Source organism: Hemibagrus wyckioides, linkage group LG24 (assembly GCF_019097595.1).
Source record: "Hemibagrus wyckioides isolate EC202008001 linkage group LG24, SWU_Hwy_1.0, whole genome shotgun sequence".
Lineage (NCBI taxonomy): Eukaryota > Metazoa > Chordata > Actinopteri > Siluriformes > Bagridae > Hemibagrus > Hemibagrus wyckioides.
In genome coordinates, this window is record NC_080733.1 from 7,935,752 (window position 1) to 7,951,722 (window position 15,971).

A 15,971-nucleotide genomic window follows, 5' to 3' on the forward strand; every position below is an offset into this window, starting at 1 on the left:
CACTGCAGACCCAAAAGTCCAGGAGGTGGAGTCAGACCTGATACAGCACCTCCTACCTGGGCGGATATCCAAGTCCAGGGGATAGAGACAGCTGTATGATTCAGGCTGGATAAGTGTGTTGTAGAGCATGTCATGGGTTGAATCTGATCCAGCACCACCTCCTGGAATTTTGGTTCTGGCTAATTTACACCTGGTTTTGTGAGGCAGACAAAATTACACACAAAACTGGCTTACACTAATTGGCACAATGGAACAGATTATGTAATCAGTCGCCTTTCACATTGCCCCACAATTTTTCAGGCTGACGTCTCTTAAAGGGCTGCCATGTGGTGTTGCCACGTGCTTATACCAACAAAATTAGACTTGTTTTCCACAAATGCATATATAACACGTGAGCATTTGCAAGCAGTCTAATTACTCTTAAAAACAGGTCCAAACAGATTATTGGGCTGTAGCTGGCCCCCATGCTTAGCTGATCTGTAGAGAATAATCTATGGTGCTATACTACCCAAAGACAACAGCAGGGGGCAGACGAAAGAGAAAACCTTCCAAACCTGTCAATAACCTTTCCCATGATACTACTGCTATAGCTTTGTTTCCTTAAATTGGATTTGGCAGTAATTCCTACTTATCAGTATTTAATTTGTAATGTTCACAAGTGATCAGATTGATCAGAGGTTGTTCTTTCTCTCTCTCTCTCTCTCTCTCTCTCTCCCCGTGTGTGTGTGGGTGTGGGTGTGTGTCTGTGCGTGTCTTAGTTACTACAGAGTGAGATGAACAAGCTGTACAAGCTGTATGTAGGTTTTGCATGTAGACTACAAGCAGCATGACCTGCATGTAACTGAGTGTCTGTTAGCTTTGATAATATGACAAATGTCACTTCATTCCAGTGCATGAACACACACACACACACACACACTCTCTCTCTCTCTCTCTCTCTCTCTCTCTCTCTCTCTCTCACACACACACACACACACACACAGCTCTTTAAGCAAATATTATCTGAAGCTATTCAGACAGACCGTACTTGTGTTGGCCTCTCTCCTGCCACTTACTCACTAAAACACATTCTTTGTCTTGCTTGTTCTCTCACTAGACTGGACACACAGACACACACACACAACATAGTTGAGTATTTCATGTATATTACTATAACTAAATAACGTTATACCTACACCGAACACTAACCTTAACCTCAGTATACTCAAAGATAGCTTTGTGTCTTTTTTGGAGTGAAACATTCTCTAAATATCTCAACAAAATCAAACATTTGTCACATATATCTAGAATTATGGGGCTCAGTGGTCCCCACCCCAGTTTACGTGCACCCATGCACATATATTTTATTGTTTTTTTTTTTAAAGAAAGACGTGCAAATTTACTGCTTGTTTTCTACTTTTAAGATTTCCATCTCTGAGATTGGGTTCTGTGTGGGCATAAATGTAGGTTAATGCTACAGTTAGGTGTAGACATGGCAATATTTAGCTACAGTGAAACACATTCAAACGTCAGGCTGTTAGAAGTCTCTATGTGTAGGCTTTGTGTTGGTGGGAGTGTAAGTGCAGTTTGATAGCAGAAACCGAAAACCTTCATCAGATTACTGTGTGGTGATGCGCCATATTTTCTCCTGCCAGTTTTAGCTGTACAACGGGCATGGGTAGAGTTTAGAGAGGCGCGCCCTGGTGACAAGGCAAAGCACCAAAATGTGCTACAGCAAACTCACAGGCTGACAAAACATGTCCAATAGGGCGATGGGTTCCCAGTGAAGCGCATGGGCCACGGTGTGAGCGAGTCCCCCTCCCATCCTCCGCTTACTGCGAAGCGCCTCTGTACTCCTGCGCTCTCACTCATGACGTATTTACTGACAGCACTGTGAGAGTTTTCACACAAGTCCTCCAGCAGCTCGGTAATGCACCTCTGGTCAGATAAACCGCCTTTTTCGCCTCAGAGACTGCTCCTTACCTCTCCTCGCCTCCTCAGCTAACCAGAAACCCCGGCGTTTGGAGTGCGCAACGCGCGCGCCTTTCCAAAAGACTTTCGTTTGCCCCACTATAAGGACTAGTGAGTCTGCGCTATGGGACCAGGGTATGTCCGAGAGCTGGTGCTCTGGTCTCTGCTTGCATGCTTGGCTTGGTTCAGCGTTGACCTCGCCGGCGCAGATGGTGAGTTTGTCCATTCGAGATCATTGCTTTTACGCACCACTTCAATGTGCACCGACTCTTTATAGGTTGTAATGGTTTTACACAGAAGATAATTGTATGTGTTTGTGTGTGTACGTGAAAAAGACAGCTGATTGTAGAGATAGATAGATAGATAGATAGATAGATAGATAGATAGATAGATAGATAGATAGATAGATAACCTTAAATTGGAAAATATATTGTCGTATATGTATTGACTTGGTAATAATTATAGTATGTTTCTAATGCAGTTATAATCATTTATGTATCCTCCATTACCTCACTAATGTGTCAGTATTATTTAAGTAAAATGAATAACTTATAAAATTATTTATTTTGCATGTTTGTTTGTTTGTTTGTTTTTAAAGAAAACTATAAGAAGAAATTAATGAAGAAGACCTGGCCATATATGAATGGTAGTAGAGAGAACTGGCTTACATTCAAGCTATCAAAAAATATTTTATTTGGAATCCCTCATCTTCTCTATTGCATTAAACATCCTGTGTGGTGCCCCACCTCTGATTTAAGCTTAATTAATCTTGAATAACTTTTGAAGGTTTAATTGAATTTGCTATTAATCTGGCTACTTATAGTACCATAATTCAATTTGGTGCAGTACCTTAACCTAATTTTCTCTTTTCTAGCACACAATAACAACTATTTTATAAGATTAAAATAGGTACATTAGGAACGTACAGAGTTAAGGACAGAGTTAGGAAGCCCTGAAGTGTTGAACACTCCTAGCTTTTGCAGACGTGATAGATACTGATTACACACAGCTCCTTCTGGTAAACCCAAGGTGAGTTCAAGACATTTCTGAGAGTGGCTCATGTTCAGTCTGACTGATCTAATCTATTGTTTTAACACCAGGCCAGCTGGGTTTGAGCAATGTCTGAGTTTATTCATGATAAGAAACACAAAATGGAAAGTTAAAGATAAAGTATGGAAATATAATATATTTTTATATATAATATAAAAAATAAAGTATGCTGTGAAATGAACACACAGAACCTAAAACGGAGTCAAATCTCAAATTAGCAAAACAGTCAGCTGAAAAATGCAATAACATCAATGAGAGCTAACTACTACTACTACTAGCTACTTTTATAGCACTGAGCTGTCACTGAGCTAAGGTTAACACCTCATGCTGATTAACTCAGTCCTCTATAGTATGTTGACTGTATCCTCCATGGTGGAAGTAGATGGTATCATGAAGAAGGTTCAGGTGTAAAATCTCTTCAGGGCATCTAGTAGACCAGGGAACACTGGCCTAAAGAAAACACAGTGATTGCATGAGTCTTAAATGGTCAGTCTCTCAAGCCAGAGGTTAAATGTTTGGCACTGGAAACGTGTGTGAGGCTTTGGACAGAAAGGGAACCTGAGTGTACACATTTCTACACATCTTGGTGTAGTGCTGACAAGCAGTAACATTATGACAGGAGGTGTGCAGTGGATCTAGGCTTGTATGAAACCATTTTTGAAGTCTCTCATGACAATACTTTAAGCATGTCTGTTTTCCCCATGTGTCCAGGTGTCAGATGCTAGGTCCTCCTATATAGCAAGATTAACTATGATGTCTAACACTGTGGTCACAATGTATGAGGGTGAAAGGGTGAACTGAATGTCTTTTGCCATGCTTTTTACAGCCAGGATAGAAGATCTACATATCCATTTGTGTTCCCTGAGCAAAAAATATCAAATTGAATCTTGAGAAATATATGGTCCACTTACCTTGTTGGGAGTTCAGTTTTTTCTCCATCCAGCCAGCTTTGTCATGTTTCCAGAGCTGGCTTGATGGGTAGCAATCCCCCCTACATTGCAATTACGTCCTGTAAGAGTCATTTTTTTTTTTGAGACAAAGGCACATGGAACCTTTTTGGGCAGCTTACCATGCTGTTAAGACAGAACTGCTCCCACTTGTACTCCACATTTACAATGATAGGCTCAGTATTCTTGAGCAGAGATGAGCTTGTAGCCAAAAGCTGAGGCTGTTTTCTCTTTCCAGGAGAGCTGTCATTGTGTCAATTCAAAAAAGGGATGTAAGAGGGGCTGCCTCTGAACTAAACCCTTATATGAATTTCCCTGTATAAAATAAAGTACCTTAATCATGCATTCTTTAAGCCAATATTGCATTACCAAATGGCTTTTGTCCGTCTACACAACATCGCTGCAAAAAACAGAGATTTGATTGAAGAGGCACTTTTTTTTTTAACTTTTACACATGTAGTTTTACACAAGAAGTCTATGTACCACTTTTACATTATATGCCCCTGTAGAGATGTTAAATAAATTAGAACGTCTATGTATGCAGGCTACCAAACTTGCCAGTTATGCCCCTGAGAGCCTCATTAATGAATGCTTTAAAGTGCATTAGAGAGCCCACACAGCATGCCCAGATGTAGTGGAAAATGCTGTTTTCCATTTGTCTCCCTTCTTTTATACTCACAAGATTGTAGACACTGCATCGATTTAGTCTGGTAAAATAGATCCACACAGCTGGAGCGGAGCAGGTGAGAAGCGATTGTCCACATTTTGGACAGCAAATGGAGGTAGATATGTGTCAGAAATAAAGCCAGTGAAATCGAATGCTGGTAGGGAAAGGTGTGGTCTAGCCTATTCTATTCTATTCTATTCTATTCTATTCTATTCTATTCTATTCTATTCTATTCAACTCATGTAGGCCGTACTAGTAAACATTTATTAGGGGGAAAATATTAAAAGTGGTTCCAAGACTGGAACTCTGAAGTAGCGTGTTATGGGTCTTATTTTGGCATCTAGACAATGGGCAAGAACTCACAATGCACTTTATGATATTAAAAACTAGAGACCGTGTCATCCTGTCCAGAAACATTTACTCACTCTTAACATCTAATATGATCACATCAATATAACAGACATTAAATCACTGTGGCATTTAACAGCAAAGAAAAACAAATGACAAATCATTTATGGTGCGTCAGCTGGGGAGTGCTCAGTGGTCTGATGGTTGGAATTAAGCACATGATTGGAACTTTGTCATCATGGTCATTCTCTTGCGTCTGTGAGTATCAGTATAGTATCGTATAAATTACATTTGTGCTGCTTTGCATTAGATCAAATTAGCTCATTATGTTTACTTGTATTTTCCATTTTTGGTCACCTTGCCACTAGCAGGTTTAATGACTTTGTTTGCTTTCTGCTTAATTTGTATGTTATTCTGGATAATCCACAAATAAATAAATGGTGAACAAAAAGCCCATATCTCAACATATGAAAAGAAAAGAAAACCATATCGAGGTACTATTTTGGGGTAAATTGTCATGACAGTGAGTGTGTGCACTGTGACCTCACTACAATGACTGGCCACTACTGTTATTTTACTCCTATGTGTGAAACTGTGAGTAAATGTGAAAGTGATATTGAATTAGAAGCAGATTTGGGGCAGTTTTTGTTATACACTGGACTGCTTAAAAGTTTCTGTGTGTGTGTGTGTGTGTGTTGATCGGGGAGGGGTTATGGAATGGTGCTGACTGTGGTGTTTGTGTGTATATGTGAATTCATTTTTTCATCCTGGAGTCATACATCCTGTTTGGAGCTGAGCTTCAGTTCTCATTTTGTGCTTACCTTTTGTTGAGAAACTCTTTAAGTTAGTGTCCATGTGGCACACCCTATCACTAAAAATAAAACCTTATTCCTCCCAGTTACACACACACACACAGACATGCAGCTACCCTCATTTAACCTCACGCTACCATTATGACATATTCTTACTATCTTAAGTGAATGAATTTTTACATAGCAAAGGGAAGTTTCCTCTTCAACACTCTGAGCCTGTTTTATTGAAATCATTTGTAAACCCTGTGCAATTCATCTTCTTGAATACTCTAGCACTTTTTTGAAACCTCTGCATACTTGATTTAAGCATGCTGTGGTGTATATATTATATATATTGTATATATAATACATAATACATACACGTATATCATAGATTGTTAATACAGTTACTCTCTCTCTCTCTCTCTCTCTCTCTCTCTCTCTCTCAGGTCGTGTCTTTCTGCTAGAGTCGAGAAATGGTTCAGACATAGGCTTTGAGGCAGCTTCAAGTGCATGTGGAGATCAAGGTGCTCGGATGGCATCAGCTATGGAGCTTCGTCATGTCGTCGTTGAGTGTTCATTCTCTGCCTGTGCACGTGGTTGGCTTACCGGTCCCAGTATTGGGTAAGAGCCCCAGTAACACATTCACACTTATTGAAACTGTTTGTCAGTATGATTGCTTACGTTTGAGAATAACAGTCTACGTTTGCTGGAAGGCTGCTTTTTTTTCTGTACATTTAGACAGGACACAATATGTTTTGCAGGAACTTTCCATTTGCACCTGCAGGCATTTAGGCCCCTGAGAGAGCTGGACCTGTGGCAATGTCACAAAATACATTAGCACTTTCTCAGTGCTTGGTGTCTGTGCAATTCCACAGTTTATGTCTATTGTTCAACATGGAAGCTCAAATCCCAGAGTAATTATCACATTGTGGATTTAATGTAGGTCTTTTTTCAGGTGTAACCTTAAAAAAAGGTCAAACTTTTTAAACTTAAAACATAAACTCACAAAATGCTCAACTTGCAACCTTTAAAAATAATTTATGGTGTTTAATATTTTTAATTGCCTGCGATTAAAAATGGTTCTGGATCCCCTCTACAGCTTTATGCTCATAAAGAATGCAAGGAGTTATGAATTTACATAAATATTCACATTTGAAGTGCCGCGTTGTTGTCCTGCTATCACTCTCAGTCACTTTTCTGTATATGCAATTGCAAAAAAGATAGGAGCACACCCTGGGGAAATGTATCCCATTATCTGTGAAACTCAGACTGACTTAAGTAGTTCGAAGAATAGACATACTGTTTGTCTAGACATAGGCTGAAACTCGGTTTAATCATAGTTTGGACTGAGCATTACAATATTAAGATCATCCTAACTGGCAGAGAAAGTGTTTAATGTGATGTTTGTTTTACAGCCCAGAATGATTAGTTCCTAACATTATGACCACCTGCCTAATATTGCGTTGGTCCCCCTTTTGCTGCCAAAACAGCCCTGACCCATCATGCACTGTGTATTCTGACACCTTTCTATCAGAACCAGCATTAACGTCTTTAGCAATTTGAGCAACAGTAGCTCATCTGTTGGATTGGATCACACGGGTCAGCCTTCAGTCCCCACGTGCATCAATGAGCCTTGGCCTTCCATGACCCTTTCTCCGGTTCACCATTATTCCTTCCTTGGAACACTTTTGATAGATACTGACCACTGCAGACCGGGAACACCCCACAAGAGCTGCAGTTTTGGAGATGTTCTGATCCAGTTGTCTAGCCATCACAATTTGGCCCTTGTCAAACTCTCTCAAATCCTTACTCTTGCCCATTTTTCCTGCTTCTAACACATCAACTTTGAGGATAAAATGTTCATTTGCTGTCTAATATATCCCACCCACTAACAGGTGCCATGATGAGGAGATAATCAGTGTTAATCACCTGTCAGTGCTCATAATGTTATGCCTGATTGGTGTATGTATTGCATTAACTGACATTGCTCACTGCCACTGTACAACATAACTACACTACATTTAGAACAGCTTGTAGAGTACATGCGGGCTTATTACAGATGCCTTATAAATTTAATTTACAGCATAGAAAAAATTCCCGTTTTCCTAATTAGCACTATATTATGAAAAAGCATAACAGGTTTTCATTAAAATAATAAACCATTAGCATATTTACACAACTAATCAACCCTTTACAGTGTTTTGTTGAAGCACCCTTGGCAGTCTTAAATCTTTTTTTTTTTTCAGTATGAGCTTATCAGACCTGGTTTTGTTTATCTTGTATATCCTTTTATACGAAACCTCTCAAGCTCTGACAGTTTAGATGGGAAACGGTGCTGTATCGTTAATCTCAGTTTTCTTCAAAGATGCTGGCTGAGCCACCCAAGGATAATCACATACTTGAATCCTGAAGGCACTTCTGCATTCTCTTGGTTGGGTGTTTTGTATTTCTTTTCCATTATGGATAAATCTTGACTGCTTTGGAGCAGATTTCCCCTCAAGGGCTAATCATTTCCTTAACCCTGACAAAACTTTCAGTCCCTGCAGCTCAAAATATCCCCATCACATTGCCACTGAAAGACTGAAAATGGCCAGGTGATGTATGATAGATGGTTCTTTATAGATTAAATGCTTGGCATTCATGACAGAGAGTTCAGTTTAGTTTAATTATCAAATTAATCAAATTTCTTGTGGCTTGAGACTCATTTAGTTGTGTTTAAGCCAACACCAGGAGGCTTCTATCTGGCCACTTTAATATTAAAGCATAATTAATGGCATGATGCAGAGATGGTTGTGCTTCTGGCAAGTTCTTACATTTTCACACAGGACTTCTGGAGTTCATCAGAGAGACCTTCTTCTGCACTTTTTAGACTAGAGACATTCCTCAGCATTTGCTGTGATGACCTGAGTAGCCAACATTATAATGAGCTTCTGTGGTTCAGGACGTCTTCTATTTAATAAAATTCTCCATCTGTGACTCGACACAATTCAGTCTCAGAGGTCTTCAACCAGTGCTGTTGATCTAATGGTTTCCTTTTTGCTCAGACAGGCACAATTAACTATGATTTGCCTTTCCATTTTATCTCCAATTACCCGAATTTACCATTAAAAAATTTGCCAAGCTTTAGTTAAGTTGTTGAAACTTTTCTATGATTATCAGTGGAAATAGTATTCACTGGAGCTCATTAAAGAATGCCAGAAAGGGTCTCAATCATTCTGTAAATGTGATATTTTAGGGTTTTGTTTGCTTAATAAATATTCAGAACCTTTTATACTAAGGATTGTCTTTGCAGATTTATGAGGAAACAGATGAATGGAATCAATTTGTGTCTGTAATTTAACATGATAGTCTTCAGTTCCAGTTTGGTGATACCTATAATAAGTGAAGTCAGTAGTGGGACATTTCCAAGGTAACATTACACTGTCCTAATGTTTCCCAAAGTAAAATCTTAACACCCCCATGCACACCCACACCCAAACACACACACACACACACACACGCGCGCTCCAATTCTGACTCACATTCTACAAGTGAATGTTACAATGTGGGATAAGGAACCAATTTCTTGTCAACTTCAAGCACTGAGGAAAATTCCAGTAGTGAAGAAGTGAAGCGCCTCAGTCTGTTCCGAAAATGATTTGTTCAAAGGCATTCACCAACTTATTAATTTTGGCAAAATGTGTAGCTTGTTGCTTGATGCTATTTTGCATAATTTTCTAACATTCTGTTGGTTTATGCTTAGCAAAAAAATCTTTTCACACCCCGTCCAATATAGACCATTATTGCATGCACTGAAACAATGGCAATCTTGAGCCTTGATTAAATAAGCCAGATCCGGACTCACTGAACTCACTGACTCAGCTGATCCACTGACTGAGAGAGAAGTGAATCTCGGTCAGAATTTACAGCCTCAAAGGGCATGGATCAGGATTGGCACAGTAAAGTCGTAAAAAATACCACTTAAACAATTTATGGATTTAAAGATCGTCTGACAAATAAACATTTAACAGACAGTTGTACTTTTCTTAGTCTGTCAATGGCAAAATCTATCTAACTTGGGAAGACATACCAAGAATAGTGTAGGCACATGCCATTACCAAGCATGCCAACACCAGACTACACCCATACCCACTGCTCTGCATTAGAAAGTCTCCCTGTTCACTTCAGAAGCCAAGGTGAAGATGAAACTTCTCTACAGCAGTCCTGAGTTATGCTGTTTAGGTTATTCTATACCTATGCACAGGAAAGCATCATAGGAGACACAGACAAAATCAGCATAGTGCGTATCTAGTTTATAATTAAAATTCTCCAACCTGGACCACTTCATCACAGGCTTTGCCAAAGTTGCTGCTCCCTTCTTAAATAGCTGTAAAAGAAAGCAGTGTTCAGTAGTTCCCGAGTGTCTGAAAGTGGCCTGAAGATGGACTTAATTACTGAGACTTCCCATTGCTGAAAAGTCAAATGGCAAGAAATAAAACAAAGCCTGGTGGTGTTGCATATCTGTTATTCTATTACAGACAAATGCTTAATAAACATCTGGTCATGATGGTGGTTCTCTGCCACATCAGGCTTAATGCTGCACATCATTATTTCATCATTTACTCTGTTTAGACACTTTTAAGTGTTTTGGACCAATAGTAGACATTGTGGCCACAAGGAAATTGTGACTGTATGTTAGACTCTGGGTGGCACAGTGATTAGGTTAGAACCATGATTTGCATGGTTGCCTCATACCTCTGGGGTTAGGGGTTTAAGTCTTGCCTCCGCCCTTTGTGTTTGGAGATGCATGTTTTGTGATTTTGGTGGTATCTTTCAAGTACCCCCAGTTTCCTCCCCAGTCCAAAGACATGTAGGCTGGTTGGCATCTCTAAATTGTCAGTAGTGTGTGAGTGATCATGCCCTGCAGTGGTTGTTCCCTACCTTGTTCCCCAAGTCCCCTGGGATAGGCTGCAGGCTCCCCATCACCTTGTGTAAGATAATTGGTACAGACAAAAATATAAAATTCAAACTGCATTTAATGGGGCGTTCTGATTCATTTCCATCAGTAAGTAGTAACTACTTTTTTACATTTCTCTGCCTGCAGGACAACAGTGTGCAGGAGTGTCTCTGGGAGCTTACGGGCAGTGGACATGCAGGTGCAGAATGTGACTGAGACGTATGAGAGACTGGCTGTGTTCTGTGTGAAAGACACTGGTCAGTTGAAAATACTGTGAAATGCTGAGAGGACCTTCTATAGTAAATTATTATTTTAGCTAAAATATTCAGTGTTCAAGACAAAAGTCTATTTTAAAACCTATTTTCTTGACCTACATGCACCAGGGGCTCCTTGCGGAGGTCCACCCTCATTTCCCAATACACATCTGCAAGGACAGACAGGCCTGGAGCTGGGTGACGAGCTTTTGTATGCTTGCAACCCAGGATACATTCTGCCCAATGGTGAGACAGCTTTCAGCCTGTTGTGTGACAGCTGTGGAGAGTGGTATGGCTTGGTGCAACTTTGTGTAAAAGGTGAGAGGATGAACAGTATTGAGATTTAACCAAATGATATTTAATACTGATGTTTATTACTAGGTTTGCACAGCAGTTTTTAAATGGCAGTGACCACAATGATTAGACTTACTTACTTTTTCCCCAAAAGTATGCTTTGGCTATATGCTTTCATTCCAACCAAGCAGGATACACCTAGTTTCACTTGCTTAATCAATCCTGCTTGGTTTTCAATCAACCAAGTGTACCTCCATTTTGGCTGTAATGAAATCCTGCAGCCACACCAACTCACTATAGCTAAGACTGAAGGCTCAGTTAACCCCCATCAATAACAGTAAAAGTTTATCATTTCTAAGAGCATAAATTTTTTAATTAATATATTTATTTAAATTTAGTTATTTAAATAAATAACTAACATTAGTTTAGCTAAATAAGAGTTGAGAGTTTTAAATTCATTTGTTAGCATCTGTGTATTTGCTGTATTACAGATAAAGCTGAGGCCTTTATTGACTATGAGGACAAGCTTCCAGATGACCATCATCTCTATGATGGCCTGGAGGACGTGCATCGTGTGAGTATGATGCCTAGGCCTACTGATCATGGAGAGGAGGAAGAGTCTACACCTGAACCAGACCATTTAGAGCCAGTCGTGCCAGTGAAAGCAATAGACAAGATAGAGAAAAACTCTGCAGTGTCTGTAACAGAGCCTCCCGTATCTCAACTCAGCCAGAAACACATGTTCTGGTTCCCCTCAGAGGCTTTCCAGGAAGAGGAGCATCCTCTTATCACCACAGGTACACCTATTAAAGACCCCACCAAAGATGAGAATTACATCTTAGTCAAAGCTGGTGAAGACCAGTCAGAGCCTGAGATAACTACAGAGGATCGTGATGGTGGATATATCAGCCAGCCTCCAACTGACAAACCTGCCAGTCACAGTGTTGGGGGTACAGTGGAGTCTTGGCTTGATGGATATCCTGTTCACCAAGAGGAGGAGAAAACAGGTGGAGAATCTACAGGAGAGACAGTACAAGGGCAGGGAGTGGACATGGAGCGTGTGACAGACAGTTTAAAGGTGGATGATTTTAAAAGTGTGACCAACATCCCAAAAGAGTCAAGTCTAGGAGGTGGTGTCCACAGCCACAAAGAGGAACCAGTTGAAGGTGTGTTTGAGATACCTGAAGAGCAAGAGTTTAGTAAAGTGACTGATCATCAAGATGTGGGGGTTAAGAATGGAACTGGAATCCTTGGGGAAAAGAGTTTTGGGGAAGTGTTTTACAACCAAGAGGAAGAGTCTCACAGTGTGACTGACATACCTCAAGCAGAGGTTTCTGATGTAGTGCCTGTTCTTTCAGAAGAAACATATACTTTTACAGAAACACCAGCAGTGGAGGAGGTGGAAAGAGAAGCCAAGAGTCCAGTGGAAACCGAACATGGGAAAGTGGATGATAGATCTAAAGATGCACAATTCCATGGTGTAATTGAAACAGAAAATGATGTTGATTTGAGCCCCACTCCTTTAATCAGCCACACTCAGATCTTAGGTGGCCTAGATGAGACAACTCTGAAAAACACACCCAGCACCGCTCCTGAGAATGTCAGCACCAGCCAGCAGGGGATGGGTTTTGAACGCACTGCCACCCCTTCAGGCATGACACCAAGAGAAACCACGCCTGCTTCACCAGTCCATGTTATTAGCAATGTGGCCACACCCACACTGAGCGTCTCTTGGGAAACCAAAGATCTTGGCCATTTTGAGGATCAGACTCCCGCTGTTGGTGATGTACTTGTGGAAACCAATGAAAATCAGAGTGTGATGGAAGGCGATGCGGACCGTAGCCTGGATCAGCCAGAAGACGATGGATCGTGCACTGTACGTCCTTGCCACTTAGCTGGTCATGGTCCAACTATTGCTGCTATCATTGTTGGCATTGTAGCAGCAATTGTGGGTGTGGCCTTGGGTGTATGGTGTTACAAAAGAAGGCAACAGAAGACCTCTCACTATCAGCTGAATGGAACTAACAGACAAACACAATGCATCGAACTCCAGCAGACTGTGTAACCTAACACAAATGGCTTACACAAACGCCATGTTTGTTTGAACTTTATAAAGTACATGCACCTATATACATACTAATATACACAAAACGTTTGGGGGTATTCCTCGTGTCCCTTAAAGTAGAAATATCTTACTGGGCAGTGAGAGACGTGTTTTAGTGCTTTGTTAAAACCTGTTTTGTTTTTTCATTATTTTTGCAGTGCAGTGTTCGTGTGTTATTTCTTGTGTTATACCTGCTTATATATAATGCCTAATTATTTCTTTGTGGATTTCCTTTCATTGTGTGGACTGCATTTGAAAGGCTATTGATGTTTGCGTTTGAGACGCTAGATACTTATTGGTATTTGAATTTTACAGGATAATAACGTTTTTCAAAGAAATTTGTGTGTCACAATTTTTTTTAGTGCCCCATCAGTGAAGAATATGCTTATGGACCTGATAGCATATACTGCATATTCGACTCTGTTTTTAGATTCAGATTCATTCGACAGTACTTATACTGTGCATTGTACTTTTACAGCACCTCTAGCAAATATCAATCACATACATGTGAGCAATAGACATTATATAAATGACAAGAATAATAATTCATTAGGAAGTCTTTGAAATCTGTAATTATAATTTGCTAAAGTCAACAAAGGCAGATTTTGTCTGAAAAACATTATTTATAAGAGACAGCATTGGCAGAAAGGCCAGGAGTACAAGTAACAGAGGTAATCGATACAGGAAAACAGGAAAAAGCAACCACAAAGACGTACAATAAGTAGCCAAGATCTCAAATAACTGAGGGAATAGGATTGGAATTGCTCTTTACAGCTGCAAATTGCAAAGTACTATGATGAACTTTGGAAGTAAATATCTGAACCTTAATGATTCCATTAAAAAAAGGAGATATAGAAAGTGTGAAGCCGTAACAGAAGCAGAGCAAGAGAGGACCAATCAGCTCTAGAGCAATCAGTGTTGGGTCTCCTATAGTGTGGAGACTCTGTGACAGTTTTATATTTAGCTTGAAGGGTAGATGAGGTATTTTTGTTGGTGCCGCAAATGTGGAGGTGACTAATTTAAACCTTTTGAGTGTAACAAATGCCTTAGTGTTTTATTGTTGTTGTCTAGCACTTTGACACAGACTGATTTCTTCGTCAGTTCTTTGTAGTTAACCAGAGTATGATATATTGTAGAGCTTTTCTCATTTTATAATTAACCAGAGTGAAGTGGGCATGTTAGATAGATAGATAGTTAGATAGATAGGTATCATCCGTTCTGTTGTTTCAAGTGGTCTGATAGCCATCTTCAAAATTCTCATGCTAATGTTTACTAAGTAAAAGCAGCCACCCATACACTTCCATAGATACTTATTATTAAAGTTAAAAAAAATATCATTATCAAGAATATCCAGTGAAGCTGGGGTAAATAACACAGTGTTAAATAGTGTGACTATTTTATTTGGCTGAAATTGAAAATTATAGTGTTTTCAATTAAGAAGTTAGACTTGTTTGATAAAGATATTTGATGGTCAGTTTTACTGGCCCAATGTTTGAATGTCAATTAAGTTTAATGTTATAAATTGCATTCATATAACTGTGAATGTTATTTTAAGTTTCTCTTTAATAATTAAGAAATTATTTTAATTTCACTACATCCCAATTCACATTATTTTTTACTAAGAAGTAGGATGCCAGGGAGATTTAATTTTTAGACACATAATTTTCCAAATATTACTTTTTTATACTCATTGTGGTTCTTTGTTCAATAATCACAAACCTGTACATGTCCTCAAAACACAAAACATCGCCAGTGCTAAAACTATTATGTGCCGAATACCATGACATGAAGCCTTTCATTTCTTCACAAGGTACTGTAATTTAACAAATGTGATTTTTCAGAGCTGAGATCAACTTGCCTGTGAATATCGTTCAGTGTTATGTACCAGTTTCAAGCTCTCTTCATTTGCACAACAGCTCCATTTGTACACTAAGTACCTGTAGACTAAGTACCTAACACTTCTCTGTGACTAGTCTCCCAGCACGGTACTAGTAATACTGTTGAAAGTGATGCTTCTGTAATTGAGTACATGGGCATGTTATCCGATATCACTGTATAAGTGTTTAAGCTAAAATGAATTTATAGTCTGCAGGTGTAACAGGCTTATAGTTTTTGTCCCTGCTATTTTTATTTGCCTACGACATAATATACCCTGTTACACGATTTGATCAATACCATTTATTTTTAGGTTTATGTGGTGTATCAGAGTACTGCATATTTGATCGACGTTTAATATGTCTTCAGAGACAGGCTCTAAGCTTTGTGGCATATGTCTGCTGCACACTTGTGTGATAAACTAACTGAACAATCACAAATAAAATCCACTTGATTAATTTACATTTGTTGTCTGCGTGTGTGTGTGTTGTGTGTGTGTGTGTGTGAATTACTCTGAAGAAAAAATATCCATGGTTAAAGTCAAATACACACACAGGCACAGCAACAGGAGGAACAGAAGCTCATTTTAAAGTGTTTGAACATGGAGCATCTGTGCAGTTTATCACACCAATGTAAGAAACATTCACAGAGAGAGAGAGAGAGAGAGAGAGAGAGAGAGAGAGAGAAAGACATGGCTCAGCATTTCAGGCAGAATTTCGGGTTTATGTGTGTGGGTGCGTGTCTAAGTACAC

The 15,971-nt window shown here is 39.5% G+C and overlaps 1 protein-coding gene across 1 annotated transcript; it reads left to right on the forward strand.

Annotated features, from left to right (window-relative positions):
* The first annotated feature begins 1,760 nt into the window (after nt 1-1,760).
* On the forward strand, nt 1,761-15,678 carry susd5 (sushi domain containing 5). The gene is made up of 5 exons (XM_058377447.1): nt 1,761-2,162; nt 6,203-6,377; nt 10,840-10,949; nt 11,076-11,264; nt 11,732-15,678. Exons 1-5 carry the CDS (start codon nt 2,075-2,077, stop codon nt 13,303-13,305), a joined length of 2,136 nt encoding a protein of 711 aa, XP_058233430.1. The 5' UTR covers nt 1,761-2,074; the 3' UTR covers nt 13,306-15,678.
* The last annotated feature ends 293 nt before the right edge of the window (nt 15,679-15,971 follow it).

Bases quoted from the DNA above. Each gene is read 5' to 3' on its own strand.
- susd5 (XM_058377447.1), top strand. From the start codon at position 2,075: ATGGGACCAGGGTATGTCCGAGAGCTGGTGCTCTGGTCTCTGCTTGCA. The intron at 2,163-6,202 runs GTGAGTTTGTCC...TCTCTCTCTCAG, and splicing joins TGACCTCGCCGGCGCAGATG to GTCGTGTCTTTCTGCTAGAG. The intron at 6,378-10,839 runs GTAAGAGCCCCA...CTCTGCCTGCAG, and splicing joins CTTACCGGTCCCAGTATTGG to GACAACAGTGTGCAGGAGTG.